The sequence below is a fragment of the Ixodes scapularis genome, unplaced genomic scaffold (genome assembly GCF_016920785.2).
Source record: "Ixodes scapularis isolate PalLabHiFi unplaced genomic scaffold, ASM1692078v2 PGA_scaffold1__304_contigs__length_218370807, whole genome shotgun sequence".
NCBI classification, from domain to species: domain Eukaryota; kingdom Metazoa; phylum Arthropoda; class Arachnida; order Ixodida; family Ixodidae; genus Ixodes; species Ixodes scapularis.
Window position 1 is genome coordinate 76591953 of NW_024609846.1, and position 27538 is coordinate 76619490.

General features: G+C 49.4%; 2 protein-coding genes across 2 annotated transcripts in view; one reads left to right on the plus strand and one right to left on the minus strand.

Annotated features, from left to right (window-relative positions):
* Nucleotides 1–3516, plus strand: part of LOC120840187 (E3 ubiquitin-protein ligase RNF185-like) — a 31477-nt gene extending 27961 nt beyond the window's left edge. The window contains exons 5-6 of the mRNA XM_042290795.1: nt 119–236; nt 2519–3516. Coding sequence (XP_042146729.1) covers nt 119–236; nt 2519–2613 — 213 coding nt within the window. The 3' untranslated portion in view covers nt 2614–3516. The remainder of the gene's footprint in view (nt 1–118; nt 237–2518) is intronic.
* LOC8044131 overlaps nt 1–27538 on the minus strand; it is a 93197-nt gene that overhangs the window by 50737 nt on the left and 14922 nt on the right. The gene's annotated exons all lie outside the window — the stretch shown is intronic.

Sequence of the window (27538 nt, forward strand, 5' to 3'; positions counted from 1 at the left end):
CTCTCTGTGGAAAATCAGTCCTGTGAACATAACTCTCTTCCCACTTTGGTGCATTTTGACTTTCCTTGAATTAGTATTTCCGACAATGGCTTCTTCTTGTGTGTCTTCCTTGCTCCAGTCATTCACCTCTTTTGGCTTTGGAGACAATGGCTTCCACATGTCCTTTGGAATCGGCGCCTTCCCTTTCGGACTGTTTGCATCCACATTCAATATCGGCGATGGACGCCCACCCCCAAGTGAGTTCTTCTGTCGCTCACCTTTAGAGTCACCTTTTGACGCATTACAGTGCAATCCGCCTATAACAATAACGAGAAAACCCGAAAATTCAGTCGTTATAACTGATTATCGTTGTCCAGAAACTCTCGAAACTGATGGTTATAAGCAGTAGATCGTTATGTGTGGTGTTGTTTGTAGGTTTCCCCTTTAGGAATACCATGTAGAAACTCAATAGGTTCCTTGGGTTCAGGTAATGACATGCTCTATTCACGGATGTGCCACACGTTCATCCGAGGGCCACCAAAATCTGAAATAATGGCACTGTCTCTGTTGACTGTATCACCACTCGGTGTCCGCGCTGTCTCTATTGACAGTGTCACGGAAGGGGAAAAGTAAAAACGAGAAAGGAAGTCTCGATCGTGTAGATCCTCCCCCAGCGAGAGTCGTTCCTGGGCCATTGGTCTGGCCATCTTATAAACTCTGTAGGAATGGAAGCAACGGCCGGGGTGGTCGGAAGTAGGTTGGCACCCTGTAGGGGCGGACGCGACCAAATATCAAGGGCCTGAGGGGGCAGATCACCCGAAAAGGGCGAGGGAGACCTGTTCACGAGGGAATACGGCCTCACCCTGCATCCGGGACGCGCCCCGACACAACGGTGGCTCACAGCCTGCCTGAGCTAGGCCTATATAAGGATGCAGGGAACATGTGGTTCCCACGCCTTATCAGTGGATTGCACTCTAGCAAGATGTTGCAGCCAGGTCTTGTTTAGAGCGAGACTCCTCGATCCATCACATTGAGGGATAAACCCTCAATTTGAGGCACTTTTTCTCCTCAACTGAAATGTTTACTCTTCGAAAGCGACACTGATAGACTGAACTAGAATTGTTTTTTTTCTAATAGATAGAGAAACTTTCCTCTTTACAAAGCAGTTCGAAAATGCCCCAATATTTGTCTCGAGATCTGTTTGGAATGTCATATATTCCATTCCTCCCACCATCCAAGAGTGACGATTTTCAAGAATCTTTGTTCTCGAGATTGATTTGCGGACTGACGCATGGTTAGACCAGTGGGAAGGTGCGTGCTGTCGATGCTGGTTGCAAGCACGTCCTTGGGATGACAGTGCAGAAAGCACATACTGTGCCCTGGGCATAAACTTCGGTGACTTTTGTCACTGCAATGATTGAATTCGAACCCTGAGCCAAATGTCTGCTGAGACATTGATTGTAGCAGAGTCCAAGCTGAGCACTCGTGCAGTGTTCGAGTTCAAACTATGTGTTGCATTCGGCATTGTCACTCTGCGGCGATTCCCACGACTGGACCAGCAAGCTCTGCGAAGCTAGGACAGGTTAAAATAAACTGACTGTTTCTATTTCTTTAGATTACACAGCGACAAAGAAGATCCTTGCTCGGTGGCCTTTACATATTAGCACGCTTATCTCGCTCGTGTCAGTGTTTGAAACATGCAAAGTCTAAGTCTTATCACAGTTTTTTTAAAGGAGAGAGTCAAGATACAGTCGACTCTCATTAATTCAAACTTGCGGATAATTCAAACCAACATGCTGGTCCCATCCTATGCGTCTCTATGGGAGGAAACTCCTGGTAAGTTAAGCTTTGCTTTATTCAAACAAATTTTTGGTCCCCTTTGAGTTTGAATTAATGATATTCGACTGTACTTGTGTTGGCTGGAGCAGAGTTTTCTCGGTAACAGACTAATTAGTGCCACACTAGGGTATTGAATCCACTATGGTCTTACAGGAAGGAATGAGGCAACAGCTTCAGATAGGGAGCAAGGGTTTCTAAATGGATGGTGTTAAACTCATGTACGATACAGACTTTAGTGCTATCTGCACCCTACCCTCTTTTTTTTAGTGCAGGGGTTCTGAAACATTTTATTTATTGATTACTTTTATCTACCCTTTGCCCTTTTCTGCCTCCTCTTATGGCAAGGAAAGTCATTAGTTTGAAGCCAAGTGTCATTTGAACCCAATGTGTAAGGCATGAGTGCTGACTTAAGCCTTTCTCTGTGGGTTCCTTACAGCACAGCTACATGGATGGGATGGCTCATTAGGGAGTGTAAGGAGACCAATCCAATGACTTCGTTAACGGTCCCCGATACTCCACCAGCGCCTTTGCACATTCACTGTATCATGATCGGCTATGGTCATCGGAGTTGTTGGAACGGTCTACTAAAGTTCTCTGTTGTCTCTTTCTGTTTTTCGTGCCTACGTATGCGACACATTCAAGAGCATAGCCTTCTGCCTATTTCTCAGACCGTATGATTTTGTCCTCTTTTCCATTGCAGCCATGGGTAGCCAGGAGCACCGCCAGGACCAGATAATCTCCCAGGTGTTCCTATGGGTAGCCTGCATCTTCCTGGTGTGGCTGGTCATCGCGTGATGCGCAGGGACGACCTACGACATGCAATTGGGACTACCATCGTACTCTTACGCTCCTCGAATGATGCCCCTCCCCCTCCTGCCGAGGTTCCACTTTACTTTCTGGGATCACAACGCACTCTCTTTCTCCTCTCTTGGAAGCCAGGGGGGGGAAGGAGGGGAAGCTGGACGTTGTCTTTTAATACCAACCTTTCTTTCTTCCCCTCCTGCATATGTAGCTCCTGACTGGCTAGTCCAGAGATCCGTCGTCCCAGTCAACGTGACCTTTCGCACCGGCGGCAAGATTCGAACGCAGCGTAGTAGGACAGGCTGATGCTGCGGCAATGTATTCTCGTTTTTGCCTGCACTGTTTTTAGTTTGTTTTTTGGCCCTCTCGGAGGCACAGAGGAGCAGAGGTCCAACAGGCTTCATGCTCAAGCGGCGACATGTTTTTGTAATGACACGCAACATTGTCTTTTTTTTTTTTTCTATAACATGAGATGATGACGGCGCAATTTAACGTCAAATCTTTTTCGCTTGTCTTGTTTCTTTTTTTTTTTTCTTCCTAGAAAGTCGATTTATATTGCTTCTACTTTTGTAGGAGCATTTGTAACTCTTGGTCTGTCGTCGTCATTACTAACATTCCCTGTGGAGTGATGAACAAACGCAGCATTGTTTGGGATAGCCTCTCGATTTTATTCCTTCTACTTGCGACCTGCTACGTAAGAAGGCTCGGGTTTCCAATAGGAGAGTTTGTTTGGCTCTTGTTTTCAGAGTAGGCGGTTGTTTGGTCGCCCACATTATATAAGCACATGTTCCTTTGTGTACCTGTTGTGTTTTGTTGGTCATTTGTTTCTCTCTGTGCGTGTGAGTGTGTGTGTGTGTGTGTGTGTAAATAAACAGGCATTGCATATTTTTCTCAGAACTAGCATGGCTCTTCATGATTCACTTTGCCATTGTCTTCATTGCCAAACGGACCCTACAGCCAGCAACAGAAGAGAGTCTTCCTTTGCTGCACATTTTGGAGCAAGTTCCTCGGGCGATTTTTAGAGGACATGTTTACTGATGAATAGATGATAGATTTTCCGGTATGCAACGAAGAACTAATGCGCCTTGCAAGTGGGCGCATTTCGGTCTCTGCGCATGGGAAAGGAGGTGTGAAGGTGGGAGAGGAGGTTATAGTAAGTTTCGCTTCTTTAAGGGGGGAAAGGGGGTCGCGGATGTAAACATCTCGGCGTCGGCAATGGCGGACGTGCTGTAGCAGCTATGGCTGCAGCCGTGAGTCCTTCGCGTGGTTGCTGGTTAAAAAAAAGAGAAAAGAACGTTCCACTTCTGTCCTGTGTGATTTAGAGGTCGGCTCCGATCAGGCGCTGTCCAAGGGACAGTGCTACCAGGGGAAATGAAAACGTGCTGAGTCTTCGGATGTGGTGGGCGCACTCACGATGGTGTTTCGCATTTTAAATTTCTGGGAGGATTGACAGATTGAGAGCTGTTTCTTGATTCGGTGGTTTGTTGTGCATGTCCGTTCTTAGTTGGTGGAGCGATTTGTCTGGTTAATTCGGATAACGAACGAGACTAGCCTATTAAATAGGTGCATAATTCTCTGCACCTTGCACCCTTCTTGGAGGGACAAGCAGCTCCTAGCCGCACGAAACAGGGCAATAACAGGTCTGTGATGCCCTTAGATGTCCGGGGCCGCTACACTGAAGGAAACAGCGTGGTGTATCTCTGTCTGTTAAAACAGTAAGCTTAGAAAGAAGTGACGAGCAAATACAGGGCTAATTGAAGTCCATCAGATTACCCCCGAGCAAGAATAAGCTCTATAAAATTTCTTCTATGAAATTTCGCCAAACATAAAAACAATAATTCTTGGTGTCAACGAGCCTATGACATTACTTCCGCGATACGCTCGACGCCGTACACAAAAGGAGGGAACTTGTGGACGCTAACCATCCTCGTTCTCGGTTGTTGGCAAACAAACCTCGGCGCGTCGGCCACCTCGCCCGTGAGTCCTTTGGCTTCGCTCCTTGATACGTGTCTGCTAGTTGTTAGACAAGAACACATCGTACCACTCGAGGTTGGGACTGCAAGCCTCCGTGGTATGGGCATCACTGCCTTTTGCGACCCTGTGCGCCTGGATAAACCCCTCCAAAGTACGAATAAAGTATTAGCAGTATTAGTATTTTGTTTGCCCTCTCTGAAAGACGAAGCCGAGCTCGCTCGTAAAGGTAAGACAGCTGTTGAATAGCAGACGACGTTGCAAAGGAGCAGACTACGCTTAGATAGTGGGTCTCGGCGACCCACAATCTCCACTCGAGTCAATCGGAGCTCGGCGTTCTGACGTCACCGCAACCCCTGCGCAAGAAGCAGACGAACTTGCCCTCTGCATAAACACTCGTCAGTGGCAAAAACAAAATTGGCTAAAACCGAAAAAAGAAATGTTTGAAAACCCTTATGTATGTATGCATGTATTTCTAGCGGCATTTGCCCTTTTTAACGATCGTCTATAAAATAGACATGCCATTAAAGAAAAGAAGATAAAGAGAAAGATAATGAAAAGGAACTAGAAAGTCTGAAAAATGGTTCGTAGGCACTCTGAAGTATCACGAGTGGACCACGATGCCTCGAGCCTCCTCTTTGAGCACATCAGATGTTTGTTCTCCTCCGTAAAACCGAGGGCCTGCTCAATGCGGGTGCCGACGTCTGTCGCAGGTACGATTGCCGGACACTCAAGGAGCAAATGTTGAATAGTTTCTTCTCCCTCACCACATGCACTGCACACGGTTTCGGTCACGTTCACATCGTACCGATGCCTGTAGATGCGGGTGCGTAAGGCACCACCGCGGGCCTCGGCAAGGAGTCGGCTGCCCAGTGTGTTTCCACACCAGCGGACGGCAGCGATGTTGGTCTTGAAAGTCGCGTATAGGTGCATGCAGGGGGGCTATGTTGCGCTTTTTGCACCCCCAGGAGACTAGGGAGAGGGAAGTGACGTCAACGACACAGCAAACGCCGATTGGGTGTTGATTTTGTTTTCTTCTGTCAACATCCAATCTGATTTGCTCTAGTCGTTGACGTCACTTCCCTCTTCCAAGTCTCCTGGGAGTGCAAAAAGCGCAACATAGCACCCCTGGAATGTTCTTCCATGTCGGCTCTCCACCGATTCGTCTCGGCGGTGTTAATTTGACCTCTCACTTTCGCAACCCAATCTTTCTTTGTAGAGGGCTCGTCGCTCATCGAGAAGGCGCCGTACTTTAATTGTCCCAAGTCGATCGGTACGCCTCCTCCATGTCGTGTGTAGGTTCTTTAAATGAATGTATAAAAATGAAAGCCGCTTACAACTCCCTGTAACGCCGAATTAGAGCGCAGCTCTTGAGGAGGAGGAGGGAAGGGCACTGGGGGGGGGGGGTTAAACTAACCAGGGGGGGGGGGTCACGTTACCTTGGGGGTCACGTGACCCCCAATGCCGATGATGTCATCACTGACGTCACTGATGACGTCATCAGTGACGATGACGATGCGGGTACCGATGACGTCATTAGTGACGTCACTGATGACTTCACCAGTGATGATGACGATGACGATGCGAATGTCGGTGACGTCATCAGTGACGTCGCTGATGACGTCATCAGTGATGATGACGATGACGATGCGGATGCCGGTGACGACATCAGTGACGTCACTGATGACGTCATCAGTGATGATGACGATGACAATGCGGATGGTGACGTCATCAGTGATGATGACGATGACGATGGGGATGCCGGTGACGTCATCAGTGATGATGACGATGTGGATGCCGGTGACGTCATCAGTGATGATGACGATGACGATGTGGATGCCGGTGACGTCATCAGTGATGATGACGATGACGATGCGGATGCCGGTGACGTCATCAGTGATGATCACGATGACGATGTGGATGCCGGTGACGTCATCAGTAATGATGACGATGACGATGTGGATGCCGGTGACGTCATCAGTGATGATGACGATGACGATGCGGATGCCGGTGACGTCATCAGTGATGACGATGACGATGTGGATGCCGGTGACGTCATCAGTGATGATGACGATGACGATGTGGATGCCGGTGACGTCATCAGTGATGATGACGATGACGATGTGGATGCCGGTGACGTCATCAGTGATGATGACGTCATCGGGGGGTCACGCGACATCGGCGGGGGTCACGTGACCTCGAGGAGGGGGCCACGTGACCTCGGGGGAGTCACGTGACTTCGGGGGGTCACGTGACCCCCCACGAGGTCACGTGACCTTGGTGGGGGGCTCGCGCGGTGCATTATGGGACATTTCCCATGATGCACCGCGCGGTTACGCCGACGCCGACGGCGACGGCGACGGCGACGGCGACGGCGACGCCGCTCAAGCCGGAAACGGGCCCCTAAGAGCTGCGCTCTAAAAAAACCTTCGTGCCCAGCGATCTCCGTCCATATGTCGCAGTTGGGCGTAATACTCCAGCTTGCTGCTGGCCTCCCGTGCCTCAAACGAGGACCAGCCAAGGTCACCTAGGACAAGTTGATTACCCGTACGAAAATGTCAGATATGGCCCTGATATATTTTATATACGTTCAGATATGATAATATAAGCAGTCAAATAGGGCTGTATTTCACCAGATATGGGAGCTAATACGGCCGTATTTCGCCATATAGGTGGGCAAATATTGCCAGATCTGGCCGTATAAGTGCGTAAATACGTCCATTTAAAACCATATACGCGTGCAAATATAGCGCGCCTGATAATGATATATGGGCCCGTTTCAGTCGTGCAAGCAACAAGTTATATGTACTCGCTAAGACACTAGTTCATTGATCTATATTGCATGAGTCTCATGTAATTGGTTAACTATTGTCAACATCCTTAAAGTGAAGTTATTCCAGGTATTTGGACCAATTAATCAATTGCGCAATTGAAGATTGAAAGACAAATTAAATTTTTTGTATGTTTGATGTGTGACAATATGACGAAGTGCGATCGGAACGCGAGTTAATCAAATAATGGGTTTTAGTCGCAGCTCTTAGGCACCCGTTTCCGAGTTAAGCGGTGTTGGCGTCGCCATCGGTGTTACCGCCCCGCTAAATTTAGTGAGAAATTGAATTGGTACGTATGTCACGTGACGTCAATTTTCCCGCGAAATCTGGCAGTGAAACTAATTTTTTTTTAATGTTTCCCCGCTAAATTGAGCGGGTAAACACGAACCGTTAGCTTACTCAAGATGCAAGACGCTACTTCGCCGTCCCGAATCCTTTTCCCTTCGAACGGAAGCCGTTGCGCCCGGAGTACAATACGCAGCTCTTTCAAAACCGTTCGCGCAGCATCGCATCCGTTCGTTTGCGAGCGACGGCGATTCATCGTGTGTTGAAAGTCGGAAGATGTGCTGTCCGTGGTGTCTTTTATGTATAACTCGTTCGTAAAAAAAATTCAAACAGTGTACACGTGATATTAAATTTAATGGTATATATATATATAAATATTTATTTATCTATTTATTTGTCGACACCATGCACAAAAAAAATAGTTGCGTTAACTCTTTCATTTAAAATTATAATGTAGGTTATACAGCGTAAAACATAGTATCTTGAAACTCGCATCGTTTTGAGTTCAAAAGCTAGACTTCATAGAGCTGTATGTTCACTCGGTATTGACAGCAGGGTAGACGCTACGTGTGTTTTAGGCCAGTCGTGTCTCCGGTTAGGGTCACGTGACTACAGTCTAGAACAGGGGTGGCCAAGCTGCGGCTCGCGAGCCGCATGCGGCTCTTCGCGTGTTAAAGTGCGGCTCGCGGCTCCCTCCACTACCCCCCCCCCCCCCTTCCACACACACACACACACACGCACACGCACTCCCCCGCCTCCCTCCCGGTCACACGAGCACTTCCCCGAAAAGAGGAATGGAACGCGTTTTAAATCGAAAGACAAGTTGCGGTTTGGTAGTCTTGTGCTACTGCTAGCTTACGTACAGTTGGACTGCTTTTGACTCGAATAGATTGAAAGTAGTTCGAGTTTCGTTTATCGATCTGGACAAAAGTTTGCCACCCCCCCCCCCCCCCCCCTCCTTTTTCTGCCTTTCCTTTTCCATGCGGCTCTTGGAAGTTTTGTGGCTTTGTTTGCGGCTCTTAGGCTGTGTCAGCCTGGCGGCCTGGCCACCCCTGGTCTAGAATCTGGTGACAAAGCAAGACATCGCATCTGCCTGGCGCCCAAGGCCACATATAACATTCACAGCATTGTCAACCTTCGTTACAAGTGACACATCCCCTGGTTGTGGCCCCAAAAGATAAGCCTTTTGTTCGTGAAACCCCGTTTTGGACGCTCCTTCGATCCTTTTCTCTCTCCCTAAGCTAAAAGCGTAGTAAACGGTGAGTGGTCACGTGGTTTGACGGATGACGCATTAGCCGTTGCCGATCTCGGAATGCGTTTAGCCGGACCTAGTTTGGCGTGTGAATTCTCCCTCTGTGGCAGATGCGTATGTCTGCTTCTGCAAGCGATTTCTTCAAAGAAGCCCAAGAATTTTTTGTGATGCGTTTAGTGTTCGGTTCTACAAACGACAGCTTGTGCTATATCGTGTTGAATCTTCACGGGCACCTTCTCGTGTCTGTGTTCGAGTGGTGGTTTTGCCGTGGCCGTGTCGACATCTCCCTCGTACAACACCTTTCAAGTCGCGTCTCGTCAACGTAAGTGCGCTGCAACCTACTTCGTGACAATTGATCGTTTTTCCTAAATGTATTTTTCCAGATTACCTCTAGATTTAGGCCGTGTCTATCTCCTGGCAGCCTGGAGAATCATTGTGCAGAATGTTTCGGCATTGGTGCGATTGCGCTACAAGCAGAAAGTTTCGACATATGCCGCCGACAAAGTTTTAACGTGTCGCCAAAAAAAAAAAACACAAAAAAAACAGCAGACAGACTTTTAATTACGCGTTCCAAAATTTGACGAGCGGCTTTACGAGTCGCTTGTAGAAAGATTGTTACGATTTTGTGAAATACTTGTAAACAATGCTAGGTCATCCGCGAGTGTATCCCTCTCCGCCCGCTTGTACTTTCTCTAACTTGACGGACACTCTGTCTAGCGGTTCATGCTGACGAAACGATCTTCGGGATACCGGGTATTTGCTACAGCCGAGCGCGGCACAGTTTACCATTGCTCCCGCTGTGGAGGATCGAAGAGTCAACTACCAGCACGGTGGATTTTTTTTATTTTTTTTATTGCAGATTTGCTTTCAAAAGAAGCCGTGAACGCTACACTTATGCGGTTTGTGCGAGAGTGATACGCCCAGGGGGACGTTATGTAGTTTGCTAATCTTTACGATAAGTCGGCTAATCAAATAAAATTCATTAATTAACTTTTAAATAGTGAAAATAGACATATGGTTTCAATTTGAAACTTGCTGAGCGTCGTCCAAAACCCCTAAACCAGTAATTTTTAGAAAGACTGAGCGCGTGTGAAGCGCAGTAGTGCGCTGAAGTTACCACTCGTGGACCAGGTACAGGGCTGGGGCTAGATAAGAGACAAAAAAATTGCGCGGGCGCCTTACCGAAACCGCTAGCCTTGTACCTGCTCCACGAATGGTGGCTTTAGTGCGCTTCTCATGCGCTAAAAGACTTTCTGAAAATGACTGATTTAGGGATTTTGGACGACTCCCCGCTAGCTGCTTATTGGAACCATATGTCTATTTTCACTAATGGAAAAGTTCATTAGTGAATTTTAATTAATTAACCGAGTAATCGCAAAGCTTAGCGCCCACGTGATGTCCCCCTGGCCGTATAACTCACTCGCAGAAACCGCATAAGTGTGGCTTTCATAACTTTTTTTTTAGGAACAAATCTGCAAGAATAAAAAAAAAAAAAAAAGCACCCTGATATGGGAGGCAGATATACCCCTATTTGACAGACCCAGATATGGATATATAAAAAATTGGGCAGGTCTGGTTATATAAGGCTTATATAAATTGATGTTTGATGTGCTTGATATGGCCAGATCTGCCCAATTTTTTATATATCCAAATGTTTTCTTTTTTTTTTTTTATAAGTCCAGATCTGCCATTTTCGTAAGGGTAGGCACTCTCCCGTGACATCCCAGCGCCTGGCGCCCGATCTCTCTTTGTCGTCGCTCAAGGTATTCCCTAATTTCGCTGGGGACAGATGTAACAGCATTGGCGAAAGTGAGGCCTGGTACAGCGACAGCTTTCCACAGTTCCCGGGTTATTAAATAACGGTCGCAGCTCCACAGGCTCTTTCGACGAAGCACATATCGCTTTCTCAGTGCCGATGTCTTGAGGTTTTGGTGGTGTTCTGCCAGATCTGCTGAAGTAGTTAGTGTAACCCCGAGGTATTTGTACTTGGTACTAACAGGGAGCACAGCGTTCTGAATGGTAAGGAATGCAAGGCCCTCCATGTCTCCGGAGAAAAGCACAATTGCCGACTTTTTGGCATTGAACCGTGGTCGAAGTCGAGCCGCTTCTGTCTCACAGGCGATGAGCAGCACATTCATGTCTGGCACGCTATCAGCCATAAGGACAATGTCATCTGCAAAAGCGAGTCCAGGAAGCCGCCAATTGACGACGTCTCCATGCAGAGTGTGTTGCAGGGAAAATCCAACGCCCGTGCGTTCTAGTGCTCTCTCTATATCGGATGTGTAGAGCCTGTAAAGAACAGCGGAGCTGTACAATGGAACGTAATGGCAGGCCGCAAGTCGGCAAGCCAGAGTGGAAAAACTGCCGCCATCTATGAGTGACGGCGGTAACCAGATACGTGGCTTGCCACCGTCGCTCATAAATGGCGGTAGGTGTCCAGAGTTCAGTGTTTTCATTTCTTTGCGGGAGACACGATCCCGGGGAAACTACCCTTAACAACTCCGCTGTAAAAAATAAGAATAAAAAAAAAAAAAATAAAAACAGCGTTTTTTTTACCAGCGTTGCTCATCGTCTTTTCCTTTTCCTAGTTCCGGTTCACGCCGAAACCACGACCTCCTCTACTAAAACTACAATGTACTAGAATACAGGGTAGTGTTGGGACCAGAGCGGCTCGCGCGAGGCGTGTGGTGTAGATCGTGATAGCTGTCGACACCGGCGCATAGACAGTAAGGTCAGTATGGCGGTGGTTGTGCGCGTGCACCGGGTACACGCGCACGTGCGGCGGCACGTGCGGACTGCAAATACTTTCTGCTGTTCAGTCGACTGCAGCGCCGCGATTGTTGTCTACCTGCGAAGCCTCACTAATCCCATTGCCGAGCCGCGCCTGTCCAAACACTACCCAGTATTTTAGTACAATGCACTAAAACACTCGGCAACTTGGCTATAGTGGGCTAGAAGGGGAGGTGTGACAATCGCTCGCTTCGTCCAGCGGGAGAAAATGGCAAGGATGTTCAGCACGCATTGTTAGCATCGTATGTATATATGTATGCATTTATGCGGCGATTCCCCTTTGAATCCGGCGTCTACTAAACAGACACGCCTCAAATAATAATAAAAAAAAAAAAAGGTCAGAAAGTAGGGTGTATCCACTAGCTGAGTTTCACCCATGTACTGCACACCAGGCCTCGAGTCTCCGCTTCGAGCACTGCACATACTTGTTCTCCTCAGTAAACCCGAGGGCTTGCTCGATGCGAGTGCCGAGGTCTGCTGCCGGTGAAAGTGCCGGACACTCAAGAACCAAGTGGTGCATAGTTTCTTCCTCTTCTCCACAAGCACTGCGTAGTGTGTCGGTCACGTTGCTGTCGTACTTTCGTCGATACAGGCGGGTACGCAAGGCGCCACCTCGGGCCTCAGCGAAGAGCCTGCTGTCCAGCGTATTACCACACCAGAGGATAGGAGAAATGGTAGTCTTGAAAAACGCGTAAAGGTGCACGCTGGAGTGTTTTTACATGTCTGCTCTCCACCGGTGGCAACCCACTGTTCCTTTGTCGGAGGCTCGTCGGACATTGAGAAAGCCCCGTACTTAGGTGAATGTACACGAAAATCCGCCGCGCCCAGTAATCTCCATTCATGTGTCGCAATCGGGCGTGGCATTCCAACTTGCTGCTGGCCTCCCGTGCCTCAAAAGAGGATCAGCCAAGGTCTCTTTGGACCAGATGGCTTGCGACTCTTCCATGGCGTCCTAGCAGACTTGTGCCTATCTCAAATACTCTACTCAAGATACTGTATCTTAAATACTTTTTGAAGTATCTTGGTATCTTGCAAATACCTCTGATCAAGAGTATTTAATACTCTATTTTAATTACAATTCCGAGTATCTTATACTCATTATCTTAAATACATTTTTTACATTCCGCCATTTTACAAGTTTTAGGGGCGAAGTTCCTTAGGGGCTAGCCATGTCCGTATGTCCGTCCGATGTACGGCGTCGGGTGCTCGTGCTCACGAGCACGAGAGCACGTGCTCCCGTGCTCATGTAGGGCAAAAAAAAAAAAAAAAACCGCATCTCCACTTGGTGAATGATGTTGATTGGGGCGAAGCTCTGGTGGTGCTTGTCTGCGTAGACGGTGAGCCGCAGCATGCCGAGCCTTTCGTTCGTTTTCATCCATGTCAGAAAGGGAATGTGTGGTATTGAACGTGTATACGCATTTGAGCATTTGACCGCAGCGTGACATGGATGAAAACGAACGAAAGGCTCGGCATGCTGCGGCTCAGCGTCTACGCAGACAAGCACCGCCAGAGCTTCGCCCCAATCAACATCATTCACCACGTGAAGATGCGGTTTTTTTTTTCGGTATGAAGTGGCGTGGGCGTGGCACGAGCAAACGTGAACATTCTTTCGAGCAACCAAATCCTGTTGCTAGCTCCGATCAAAGTCACTGGATCCTGGGAAAGTAACACCAAGCTCCCACCTTGTGGTCGCCATCTTGGTCCGTGAAATGAGCAATTTCTCTTTGACCCCTCCGTTCTTTGTGAGCCGATCTAGATTCGCTGGTGACGGGTAGCTTTATTGAGTCGTTTTTTGTATACCGAGATTTTGCTAACCACACACCGGCGAAACAAGCGTACATCTTCGTACCACCACCACATGCTGCGTCGGTGCTTGGAGGCACTGAAAAATAAGTTTACTGTCTTGAAATGCGCAAGAAGAACAATGTAATTGTAAGAGATCAATGGAGATGGGCATGATTAACAAGTTGATCGCATACGAAGTGCAAAAGACTCTTATATTGGCGAGGAACGCTTCTAGTACGATGATGCTCCATGGTGATCTTGGCGCGACTGGTTTAGAACGACCCCCTGGAAGCTTCGAAGATTTAAATGGACCGAGATGGCGATTTCCATGGCAACGTAGACCGTTTCGTCTACGTTGTCAGCGGCGCCATGACACCCGCATCGCCGGCCCAGCCTACGAAGGCATGTACGTTCGATGTTTCCTGCCCGCCCGGCGCGTCGATGGATTCTATCTTCGACGCGGCGGCGGCCATTGTCGGCACTGCCGAATTGTTCTCTGTGCAGCATCTGGGAGGCAGCAACTTTCAGATGTCTGTTACATCGTCATCGGCCATGAGCCGAATCGTCAACGCCGGGGCTCTGACCATCGGCGGAACAATCGTCCCCATCGTCCCGGTAGGCCCGCAAGTAACGTCCATTACGTGCCTCTACCTACCGATTTATGTGAGAAACGAAGCCCTCGCCGCCGCCTTATCGCTTTACGGGAAGGTTCTGGATATTCGCTTCGGCGTCTACCAGGACCACCCCAACCTCCGGACGGGTACCCGCTACATCCGAATGGAGATGAAGGAGTCTACCCCGGTGCCGAACTTCCTCCGCGTCTCCGGTCATCGGGCCACCTTCGACTACCGCGGTCTCAAGAGAGTCTGCCGACGCTGCCAGCAGGAGGGCCACCTCAAGGCGGCCTGTAACGTGCCCTATTGTGCCCGCTGCGCCGGCTTCGGCCACGACACCGTCGGCTGCGCGGCCGGCTGCGGACGCTGCGGAGCGGCCCACGCCACGGTGGACTGCACCCAGCGTCGCAGCTACTCAGCCGTGGCCGGCTGCGGCCAGGACGACTTCCCGGCCTTGACTCCGGCGTCCCAGACTCCGAAGTCCCAGGGCAGGCCTCCTACCACCCCTACTCCCCCTCCTGTGGCGACGGCCGCCACCCAAGGGTCCGGTGACACGCCTGCCCCCGCCGAGCCCCCAGTGACGACCCCGTCCGAGCTCGCCCTGACATCGCAACAGTCGAAGCCGGCAAGCGCCACCGACGCGAATTCGAACGCGTCACAGGACGCCGCCGAGGCCGCGCTTTCGAATGCGGTCCACACCGCATCTGTGCACGCGCCCACTCCTACCAGTCCCGGCTCAGAGAAAGTACTGGTGAAGGAGGAACCCCCGCGAACGTCGGAACTCTGCCCCAGCCCGCTTCCCAGCTGGAGCGACATTACGGAGGACTCTGCCTCATCCTCGGACGACCGCCTCGTCATCGACGAGGTTGCCCACGACAAAGACAGCGCTCTGCCGCGCGGCCGAGATCGTCGCCGCGGCACCTCCGAGGAACTCCGAAAAACCTGCAGCCGCAGTCGCAGCCCGCATGGCGGTGCCGAAGACGGGAAGCGAGATCTTTCCAGCAGCGGCGAATCAGGGTCCCCAGGATCCACTCCAGCATCGGCAGCGGCTCCCAAGCGGTTGCGGAAGGACCTCGTCGCGCTGTCTGACAGCTCGTGCATCACATCCGATACATCCACGGACTAGCAGTGAACACAACGACCCCCCCCCCCCCCCCCCCCCCTCCATCCCCTTTTCGCGCAACTGCGAGTCATCACCCTGAACGTTCAGGGCTTCCGCAGCGTGACAAAACAGATCGAGGTCATCCAGTTCGCCCGAACCGCCCGTTGCGACCTCCTGTTCCTGCAAGAAACGAACTTCCACAGGCAGCGCGACGTGGACCTCTTCAAGCAGCGGTATGGGGTGGATTGTTTCTTTTCATACGCCACTACACGGAGCTCGGGGGTGGGGGTCATTATCTTTAACCGCTCGCTCCTCCGTCTCAGCGCGTGCTGCTTTGACCCCGACGGGCGGTACATCGCTTTTGATTTCTTCGTGGACGGCACGCGCTTTCGTGCTGTGGGCGTGTACGCTCCAGCCCAGCGTTCGCAATCCCCGGCTTTTTTCAAGAGCCTGGACGTCCATCTGCTCGACGCTCGCCACTGCCTGCTCCTCGGCGACTTCAACTGCGTCGTCGATTCCCGGCGCGATGTCAGGGGCCCAGGCTACGGACGCACCACGTGGAACGCCGGCGAGCTGATACGCCTGATGCGACACTTCGACCTAGTGGACTGCTGGACTCTGCTCCATGGCACCGCTTTCGAGCATACCTGGCAACGAGGAAACTCGAGCAGTCGCCTGGACAGGTGTTACATCTCCGAGTTTCTGAGCCCCTCTGTCACCGCCTGCTGCGCAATGAACTTCCCTCCCTCCACTACGTACATCTCCGACCACCGTGCGGTACTCGTAGAGCTCCGCTTCAGCAGCAAAGCCAGTTCACAACGCACCTGGCGTCTCGACACCCGACTGCTGCGAGACAAAACAAGCCGCGACTGCCTGAGAGAAGCCTTGCGCCGGTCCCTCCATGGAGCGGCACCAGACCCCTTGACCTTTGACCGGCTTCAAGACAGCTGGCGGGTGGCGTGCGTGGCGGAGGGTCGTGCACTGCGTCGGCGGCACGCCGAGCAGCTCCGAGACACCTCTCTGCGAATTCGGATCGTGCGACGGGGCGGCGCGGGGACTCCGCTAATGCGGGGCTACCTGCAGCAGCTCCTCGACCGTTACCAGCGACAGCTACGACTCTGTACCAACGCAGCCACAGCCTACCACGGACGGGTCGGGCCCTCGGCTCACCCCGAGGTGCTGCGCTACGCCCACCGCACCGAAGTGCGGGAGCGACGCGTCCCTTCAGTGCCGACAACCCCAGGCGCGCCAGCAACACCAGGCCAACCGTCGGTCTCCGGTTTCAGCGCCCACTTCCGGGCCCTGGCAACCACCGAATCGGCGGTGGACCGTGCGACCCTCGTGGCGCACCCCTTCCTACGCGATCTCCTGCAAGTTCCCGAAGACCTAGCCGCACACCTGCACGAGCCCCCCAACCCCGAAGAGGTGCTCCTTGCCCTGTCAAAAATGAAAACTGGGTCCGCGCCGGGCCCAGATGGGTTTCCCGCCGAATTCTACCGTACCTTCTGGGACGTGCTGGGCAACTATATCTGTGCCGTGCTCCGGGAATTTTTCACGGAGCACCGCCTTCCAGAGTCGTTCCGCCGAGGCAGAATCATTCTTCTGCCTAAGGAGGGAGGAGACCCCAACGACCCGGGCGCGTGGCGTCCCATCACGCTACTCAACGCAAGCTACAAGCTGCTAGCGTCGATCATCACGCAGCGCCTCCACGGCATGCTCCCGGACGTGGTGACACCCCACCTGACGTGCTCGATCGTCGGCCGCAGCATTCAGACCCTGACATCCTGACGAGGGACGTGGTGCAGTACACGAACGCTCGCCAAGCCAGAGGCCTGATCGCCTCCCTCGACCAAGCGAAGGCTTTCGACCGGGTGGAGCACCCGTTCCTCCTGGCCGTGCTCACCGCATTTGGTATTCCCCCTGAAGGGGTTCGACTCTTCGAGACGCTCTACAGTGACATGAAGAGCGACCTCTATCTAAACGGCGGTGTGACGGCCAGCTTCCCCGTCACCCGGGGGGTCCGCCAGGGTTGCCCGCTCTCGCCGCTGCTCTTCGTCCTTACCCTGGAGCCCTTCCTAGCCAACGTCGAAAGGACCCCCCAAGTCCGCGGACTCTCCCTGCCCGGAAACGGCGAGGTGAAGGTGTCGGCATACGCCGACGACATTACACTGTACCTGCGGGACACCGACGACCTCGGAGCGGCTCTCCGGATCTTCGAGACCTACGGGTCTCTCTCCGGAGCGAGGTTGAATGAGCAGAAGAGCGCGGTGCTGTGGGTTAACCGACCGCCTGACCCCTCTTCACCGATCCCGGCAAAAACTTCGGTCACGATCCTTGGTGTCACCTACCGCTCGTCAGGAGTTTCGGCGGACATGTGGACGCGCCTGGCGCGCGACATCGGAGAGAAAGTGGACTCTGCTCGCACCTACGCCCTTCCCCTGGCCGAGCGCAGGTACCTAGCCTACTCTGTCTTCTGTGGACGCCTCTGGTATCTGGCGCAAACGGCGCTCCCGACCTCACGTTTCATCCGACCGGTGAAAAGCGCGCTCTACAGCTTCTTCTGGTCAGAGAAGACGGAGCTGGTCACTCGGCCGGTTGTCTGCCTCCCGCGCGAGCGTGGAGGGTGGGGCTTTCCCTGTGTCGACATCGCACCCGCAGTACTCCAACTCAAGACCATGCTGAAGATATTGCGCGATGAGCACGGCCCAGCCCGATCCCTCGCGCTCTACTTCGTGGGGCACTCCCGCCGAGAACTGGGAGTCGAGTCGCCGAGCTCACCCGGCTCCTGTGCCGAAACCCCGCCGTCTGACTACCGAAGGGCAATGCAGCTCTTCAAACGCCTCAAAGAGCGGGCACCCCAGCTGGACGTAGTGGAGACACCGACGGCTCGTCTCACAGAGGTCCTCCTGGAGCCGCAGATTTCGGCAACGCAGGTGGAGCTCGGAGACTCTTTCTCCTGGTCCCGCCTCACTTCTTCGTATCTCCCGGGGCACCTACGGGACTTTGAATGGCAGCACGGCTGGGGCGTCCTCCCCAGCGGAGACCGCTTGCTCCGCTGGGGCGTGTCGCGCACGGACGAGTGCCCTAATTGTGGGAATCGCGAAACGAATGTGCACGCGGTGAAGGAGTGCGTTGTGGCGCGGACGTTCTGGAGCGTCATCCGCACCAGCTTCCGCGGTTTGGGCGTAGGACTTTACCTGCTGCGCGGGAGATGCCCTCCGGGCGTCTTCGTCCGTCTCCTCCTCGCCGCGGCCGAGTACGTGCTGTGGAGGAACCGGTGCTGCGCGGTGAGACAGGCGCGTCGATCGCGTGCTCTTTGGCCCCTCCTGTGGCGGCTCCGGCGGGAGCTCGTGGGACACCTCGAGGAGCAACTGTTTTTCCTCGGAGAACAAGAGTTCCTCAGGCGCTGGTCCTGCCGGTACCTGAGCGTTCGCGACTCGCGGATTGAACTCCGCTTCAGGTACCTGGACAACCTCTAGGTCCCTGAGTTCAGAGCGGTGCCGTTGGCGGCGCGGGCGCGGGTGTGCGGCTCTGGGATGACGCTTCGGCCGCGTGAGTGATCGCGCGGACGGGGACACCTCGGGGTGTGCGCCTGCGAACTTGTGCGTGTGGCTCCGCGGCAAAGACCCGCCAACTGTACAGACACTGGTTCGCGCATATATGTGTACACAGTGTTCTTAACCTCTGCGCGTCTCTTACAAAATCCTGTCCACAGTGTTGCAAATAAATTTTCTAATTAGGCCGATTAGCCAATCGCCTTGCGAGGTTTGGGTCATCTGTATGTCAGTATCCGTTTGTGTCCGGCTAGCAGGTAGGGAAGGCAATGGCGCTACTTTCCCAGGATCCAGTGACTTTAGCTCCGATTAGCTACGGTGACTGACTGAGCTTATGAAAACATCGCTTTTTTGCCAATTGTGACTCATCTTTCAGCCCAAAGGTCGTACAATGAAGGTTCTCCCCTCGCCTTCCCAAAGGCGCCTTTTGTTTCCATAGTCCCCCCCCCCCCCCCAAAAAAAAAAAAAAAGAAAAAGAAAAAACAATACAAGCAAAAGGTATGGTTTTACGGAAGTAAAGATGCCATCCTGAGGCGCAACGTAGACAGGGAAAACGACCTACGGCAACAATGCAGACTTGAGTGTCAAGAAAATAACAAATATAGAAGAAAATGAGAAGTGGACACACACAAAAACGTTGACATTTTTGTTGAAAATAAACCCTGGAGGCGGATTTTTTCGGTCGCTCACCAGTCACCTAGCTGTGTTTGGAGATTTATGTTTGTCCCTTGTCCCTCTTGTTCCCCTTCTCCAGGGTTTACTTTCATCATTATTGTCCAGCTCGCTTGCCCCTTTGCATTTAATTGCATTATAATTATAACATTTTTGTTTTGCTTTTTGTATATTTGACTCCGCTAAGGCAAAACGTCGAGGTTTTTCTTTTCCTTTGTGTTGTCTGTTTGGCACTTGCTGCTCTAGCGGACATTGTCTGTAAGGGAACATTGATAAGCAGAGAACAGTACGGGAAACGAACTGCGAGTTAAAGGGAAGCTACGGAGCTTCTTGGAAAAAATGAGTTAGAAGTGAATTCTAGTGTATTTTTACCCCGTGAACCCGAATACCCAAACTATTTGCTGCGTAAGTATTGTTAAACGCGAGAAAAACGCGAAAGACAGTCGCTGTCCGTGACGTCATCGACGGCTCTTTTGGCTGCCCAAGGCTAGGGGGGCGGGGCTTCAGCCCTATTTTGAAATTGCTCTTCTGGCTCTCCGGCGCGTCGCATTGAAACATAATTGTGATATCCGTTATTCTAAAGGCCAAATGAACGCATTTCAAGCGTTTTTTCTAAAATGTAGAAGTGCCCCATCTTCCCTTTAAACGATCTCTCAAAATTCCGACAAAGTATCCCCCAACGCTGAGTGTCTTTCTGAACGCAACCTACTTGAAGAAGGTGCGATCCACTGCCGTGGCTCTTATGTGGGTTCTCTTTGTTATCCATTCACTCATATCCCTGTCCGAAGTTCGTTTATAGTGAACTCCCCGTTTATAGTGAACTCCCCACATGGATTGTAGCTAAACGATGTGTCTAAGGTGCGCCGCAGGACGTGATATTCAGCAATGTCACTATTGGCGAAGCGCTCTGACCCATTTGTCACCTCCACACCTCGGTGTTTACCCAACACAAGGCCTGTGCACATGCCCACAGACCTTGTGGGCATGTTCATGTCATCTTTTCTAATAAGGAGCGGAGCACGGTGTAATGAAAAGTACCAACAATTAGTGAAGTTACGTTAAGTGCCGGATCTCTCCCGAAAGTAGTCGCCAGAGGATGCGAGCTCGACCCACTTGGGCTTTTGTGCTGAGCTGGGCACCCTGCATGCTGCAATGTTCATGCAGGCCAGAGTGGTAACAAAATAGCCCCTCCTCCCCCTCACCGGAGAACACGAACTTCAGCCGAACGCTGACGCCGAGTTCGGTTAAGTCAGCCGAGCGCTGAGCCATTGTATTTGAACTTGTCACCATCCATCTAGTTCTAGAGTTAACCGCTTGGGGCGCCACGGTCTGATCTTCTCCCCATAAAGCGACCCTTTTCTTGTTGTCCCAGAAATGTTTTGTGACATCCATCAGTGATGTTAACACGCGCGTCGCCCAGCGAGCGCATGGCCGAATGGTTACCGGCAGGGTGTCGAACCGGAACCGAACCGAACCGAAAACCGGAACAGAACCGTTATTTTTATCCGAACCGGAACTGAACCGAACCGAAATCTTCGCTGCCATCTAGGAACGGAACCGGAACCGAACCGAAAAAAAATATAACGGTAACCGGTTCAAAACGGTTCAAGGTAATATTTTTTTTCTTCTTTGCTAGTATCACAAAATGAACATATGGGAATAAACAATTGGCGGCTGTATTTCTATCTGTTGATCGAATCGTCACATACATAATTGCAACGTATGATAAATTGTGGGTTTTCATGGCACCTTTGTTGGCACTATGATTAACCATGTGTCAAGTTGTCACGTGACGTCATAGTGTCAATACATGTTGTCAAGTAATGTCACGTGGCCTCGTGACGTCACGTAACTCACTGCCTTAAATCGATTTAATTTGAGGAAGTCACTAGATGTATTAACCTTGTTGACAGCATGACGTAACATGACATCACGATTTCGCACCGAGAGTCACGTGACACCGTGACGTAAGCGATTTTCATAACCCCTAGTCGAGTGCTCGGGTTCATGACAATCAGCATGGCCAAACATTCAGGTAACGGCTCATGTCAATTAGATATGATAATCAATAGCCCAACACTAACAATATCTGAAGCTCAACCCGAAGCTTTTGCTTTCGAAACCCTTGCAGCCTAAAGCATGACTGTGATGAACACTGGCGGTATATAATTAGGGTCAGATCACGTGGCCGCTTGTTCAAATTGCGAGTTGAGGAGATATTGACAGCTGTCTCTGTCCTTTTTTATTTCTGCTTCTGTTATTAGGGGAAAACTAATGGATGTTTCCGCAACCTATCAACGTCACGGGTTATTTCTTAACACTATTTATTGAAAGTACAAAAAAAAATGTTGCAAGACCAATTTTACATTATTGAGGCATTGAAACATTTTTTCGTTGTTGCTGAAGTATATCCGAAAGATGTCCCCGAGAATAGAAGTTTTGAAATGACTAAATGCGACCTATTAATATGACGTTACATAGAACTACACGTGTGTACGGAAGGAATACCTAAGAAAAGAAGATATGTTAGTGACGTGAGAGGAACAGCCGAACGTTGGCAGTCGCTGTAAGTCTCACACGAGCGTCGTTCTCAAGTTATTGCCCAAGTTTCGACCCCTCTGTATTTTGTTTAAATGAGCTATAACATAAAATGAATAAATGAATGAATTACTAAATACTACTCAGGATCAGTCCCTAACGTTAATAACTGATTGAACTTGGCTTTGCTCTTTTTTCTAGGCAATGGTAGTTGCCGAAAAAATTAGAGAAATATGAACATCGTTCATCCCCTCAACTCGGAGCCAGAAGCGGCCACGTGGCCTGGTGCCTATCTTATGCCGCCAACGTTAATCATACCCCCGTGCTGGAGTTTTAAAGGAAGAAAACGCGTGCTGGAGCTCCAGGCATTGTTAGAGTTCGACTATTCTCATCACCACAGTGGTTGGACACGAGCCACTACCCAAATGTCCGCCGAGGCATTGATTGTTACGAGCCGATGTACGGTGCTCACACAGTTCTCCTGCCCAATCCATGAGTCGCGCTCGACTGTCGACAGGCGGGTGGTTTTGATCTCACAATTACGACATCAATCTTTCAGAAGGCAAGACTAAAATAAATAGTCTCGTTCAATCCTCGCAATTTCACCATGACAAAGAAGCTTCTGAATCAGTGGCGCCCTGTGCGAGTATGCACTTGGACCAGGGGACCAGTATGCCTCGGAAAAGTCATACACATTCTAACCCGATATCGTTTCATGACCCCTTTAAACTTCACGGGGTGCAAAATAAAAGCAATGAAAGGTTGCGGTTAACAATTGTCAAATAAAATTGTCGAATTAACAGACGCAAACGAAGGAGGCATTTCCTCAGGAATACTTTCAGCCTTTCCACTCTGGTGAAGAAGGTAGGCCAGAAATGCTGTACTATGGTGGGAATGAAGTAATGGCCGGCCGCAAGTCGGCAAGCCAGACTGGAAAGGCTGGAGGGGTTGCCGCCATTTATGAGCGACGGTGGCAACCAAACAACTGGCAAGCCGGCTGTCTGGTTGTCGTCGCCATTTATAGATGGCGGTAACGCATGACTAGCCCTTAGCAGCACCACTGTATAAAGAAGTGCGTCTGTGTGTGGGGCCGGGCCGGGAAGGGGGGGGGGGGGAGGGGGGAGTTTTAGAAACACTACTGTGTTGTAAAGGTTCCTCTTCCCTGGCTCTTTGGCGCAGACCAAAAAGCGTGACCCTGGAAACTACTTTGATTGGAAAAGCGCTCTTGCCAAAAAGCACGTTTTTGTCGTGCCAGACGCTGGCGCCGTTCCTCACGACGTTGCACTAAGAAAAATAATACTAGCCTTTCAAATAATTTGCTTTCAATGAGCTGGCACCTCCTGCAGCGTGCCTTTTGCACCGTCGAATTCGACTTTCTTAGCAAGAAGGAATCAGAATGACCACCAGCCTATAGTGTGATAACGTCACGTGCATACCATGCTAAATAGTTCAGCTTTCTGGTGAAATATGATGTTCGCAACACTATCCATAGATGTCCTAATTGTAAATTTGTGAAGTATTCATAGCAGTCTCGCGATGAGATATGGCAGCCTAGAGAAATGTTAGAACGCATGACTATTCTAGCATAGTGCTGTAAAGTGAGGGCCCAAAACAAGTGCAGGTAAAACCGAATATAACATTTGCCTCCCGAGGCAGTATTTCGGAAGTTCCGAGCTCATGCAAGCTGATGAAATGTAATATACTAAGATTTCAAGAATCTTTGTTTGTCCTTCGCGCTATTTATGCACAATCATGAATCTCATTGCTTGCATCTTTACGCATCTCTTTTTGCAGTAAGGCGTTCTGGAAGGGATTATTTGGAAAACATAACATTCATTATTTCTCCTTTTTTGAACATTTCGTGTATTTGACTTCCAATTCATCATGTGAGCATGGAGTCCTTTTTAGCGTACCCTGCAACCCGATGTTTCACAATGCAAATCAGCAAACAGAAAAACACTTTTACGTAGACTCCACAGCTCGCGTAGTTTCGAGTATCGTCCTTCCGCGTCGGTCTCAAGCGGTTATGTGAACTTTATAAAGTAAAATATTTTTATCAATATAAAATATATTTAATTAAAATGCCCCCCAAATTATTTGAAAGCGGTTCTGCCAATCTTTTCCGGCGTTTTTATCCTTGACAGGCACGTTGTAAGTGATATGGGACGGCCTTACATACATTTCTGATTTTGAAGCTAATTTAAATAACTATCTGTTCCTCACACATATAACTTCTCAAACATATAGAAGTCTGTTATTGCCTTTTTTATCTGGTGAACATTAGTTTTATGTGTCTGTGGGCTGGATGAAAAGAAAGTAAACAGGGGCGAGCGGTGGAACTATGATGATTACGCACGCAAGCCGTCAGAAAGTGTCCAATTAAGTAGCTGCCATGTCGAGTAGAACGTGAAATACTACTTCGTTTTACTAAACAAAAAAGAATTTTGAAGGACGCTTAAGCTTCGCCTTTAAAAGTAGAACGCGATTGCGTCAACGGGCCTCGTTTGCATCGCATTCTCATTTGCCGCGCAACCGTGCATCGCGTGGTCTAGTGAAAAGCGTCTGACTCGCAACTAAAGCGTTGTGGGCTCGAATCCTGCCTACAATATTTAATTTCTTCTTTAAGGCAAAGGAATTACTTTCAAAAGTGAAATCATTTGAAACATACGGTGACCTTTATTTCGCATTACATATCATGTTTTAATCACCCTCATTCCACGCGTGATGTCACGTTTCACGTAAGCATTGTGGGTTGTTTGAAATTCTTGCGCTAGAGTATGTAGCTCTGACGTCATGAACCTATCGACTAATCAGGATTTTCCAGTCACGCCACCGACATCGGTTTTTCTGCGACATGAGCTCGTTAACGCTATCGTGTTAGAATCATCAATTACCAAGGGTGATGCTCATTTGCATATTAAATTGTCCGGCATCTTGTCAACAACAAACCTCAACAGCCAGGCTATGCCAGCTTATTCTGTATAAAAAAATGTTCACTTGGGCAAGCGCTATTTTGGGCCAGATTCGATCTGAGTGCGAAGGTGCGTATATATTAGAGTGAACAATTGCAATTACTCCTTGCTCCATGATTAGTCGGATGCGTGCGGTGCTGAGAGTAAACAATGTTTGGTTAGAACAACAGGCATTTGGATTGCCGCTCGGTGTTTCTATAAAAGATAGACTGAAAGGAGTTATCCTAAAACTTTGTTACATTTCGAAAATTTCATTGCTTTTAGCTCAGTTGGGTCGTCATCATATACATATATATTGTGAAGTGTATTTCGTGAACCTTATTTCATGATATATGGCCACGAGGTGCATGCTCATTTCATATTTTTATGTGATGTAATTAATTCCTTAGTTCAATGACACGATTTCACTTTTAATACTGACTCACAAAGTTGTACCAATCACGGGTATTTTAGACGACCTACCACACTTCGCGACAACATTTTATACCGTATAAATAGATCAGCTTGAACTTTAGAATTTTACTTTAACATGAAAAAAGGACAAGAAAATACAGTATAGTTCTAAATTAGAAGTTGATCTATTTACAGGTACGTACCAACAAGCTCAACTCTTTACTCTTGTACTTAAACATTTTGATTCAGGCAAAATATATTTTACTCGTAAACAAATAGATATTGAGTCGTATGGACACGACGTTATGTATGTTAATGTAGATTTTCTTCTACTCTTGCGTCAAAATTAAATAACTGAATTTAATATTTTTCGTACCTAAGAACAAAAGTAAATTGCACGGACGACCGAAGAAACTATATAGTTAATCGTTTTACAAAGGAAGTAGTGTATATTGCCAAAAGAACGCGGAAAATATGTTCTCAATTTAGCGGTTCAAACTGGATCGAACCGGTTCGAACCGGTTTGAACCGTTATTTTTGGCTCCCCGGAACTGAACCGGAACCGAACCAAAAGCCGTGAACCCAAACCGGAACCGAACCGATAAAAATTTCGGTTCGACACCCTGGTTACCGGGCTTGGCTCTCGCGCGGAGGCTCTCGCACGGAGGCTCCGGGTTCGATTCCAGGGAGCAGACTCCTCTCTTTATTTATTCTTTCAACTTGACATCCTCGTAAGTTCGAGAAATTTGTCGTTTGATCGAGTTACGAATGTTCTACGCGCCGAACTTTCTAGGCCGAATGCTCCAGAAACACACGTGGGTACAAAAAGGTGCTCCGAGTGGCGGTCCGGAGTCAGTCTCGCCCTAGCGGTCGATCCTGCTGTTTCGCCGACATCGACGTCTATTTTGACTATTTTGTCAATTTGCTATACTTTGTCTATTTTGTTTTGGGCACAAGTTTGCCCCAATAAGCTTTTAGTTTGTTCAGTTATTCGCCGCCTCATCATTTGCCATTCGTGACAATATTTTGCTCATTATAGTCGGACTGCATAAAATAGCCCTAAGATACTTTTTTTTTTTTCGTTTTGTGTTGTTGCGTGCTAATAAACCATTCTGGTAACCCAGATTTGCGCAGCTGCATAATTGTCGTTGTCACTGACGTCGATACAAATTACGTAATGCGGAAGTACCTTCAAAAGTAATTGAATTACATTTCTAAGTATTTTTCCTCTACTCAAGGTACTTTACAGTGAAAGTAGCTTGAGTAGTATTTTAAATACATTATGAAGCAGGTATTTAGTAACTTAACTTAAATACTTTTATCGAGTATTTTGTCCAGCACTGCGTCCTAGTGCCTGACGTCCGATCTCCCTTTGGTGCCACTCAAGGTATTTTCGGATCTCGCTGGGGGGGGGGGGGGGGGGGGGGGGGCACTTGTAACGGCATTGGCGAAAGTCAAACCTTGTACAGCGACAGCTTTCCAAAGCTCGCGGGTTTTAGGGCTCCGTGTCTTCGGAGTTTATTTTCCTTAAATTCGGAGGGTGTTTTTCGGAGTTTATTTTTTAGCGAAAATTCGATGTTTATCGGAGTTTATTTTTCGTAAATCCCCAATCCTCCGAAATTCGGAGATTAATTTCGCAGTGTTTCCTATTAAAAATAATAAATAATAACCGGGTGCAAACGTATGCCAGATAAAAAATGAAACGCCCTTGTATCAATTAAGATTTCTTAATTCAGTTGAATTTGGCGTTGGTCTCAGTGGCAATACTAATTTGTCCCACGAAAACAGTCGCACACAAGTGTGGCTTCGATAAACGTCGGTACCTTAAAGTCAATAAACTGCCGGAGGTAGCCGCAAACAAGCTCGTAGTCATCCCGCCAATCTATCCCGCGGCCGCGCGAGGTGGAGTGGTTAAGGATAGAATAGAGAAGTTTCAACTTCCCCTCTCTTCTATTTTATGAAATTTCTATGGTCCATAGCTTTCACTGTTACCCCCAGAAACATACCCTCTCCTTTCTCTAAATCTCAAATCCCATGGCCCAAACTGGAAACCAAAAGAGTGGCTTTTGTCGTGACACGAATGGTACGATGACCTGTTTCCCTGAACCAACCTTGACGAGACAAGCCGTAAGACCCCCTCTTGACAACGGTCCGAGGCTT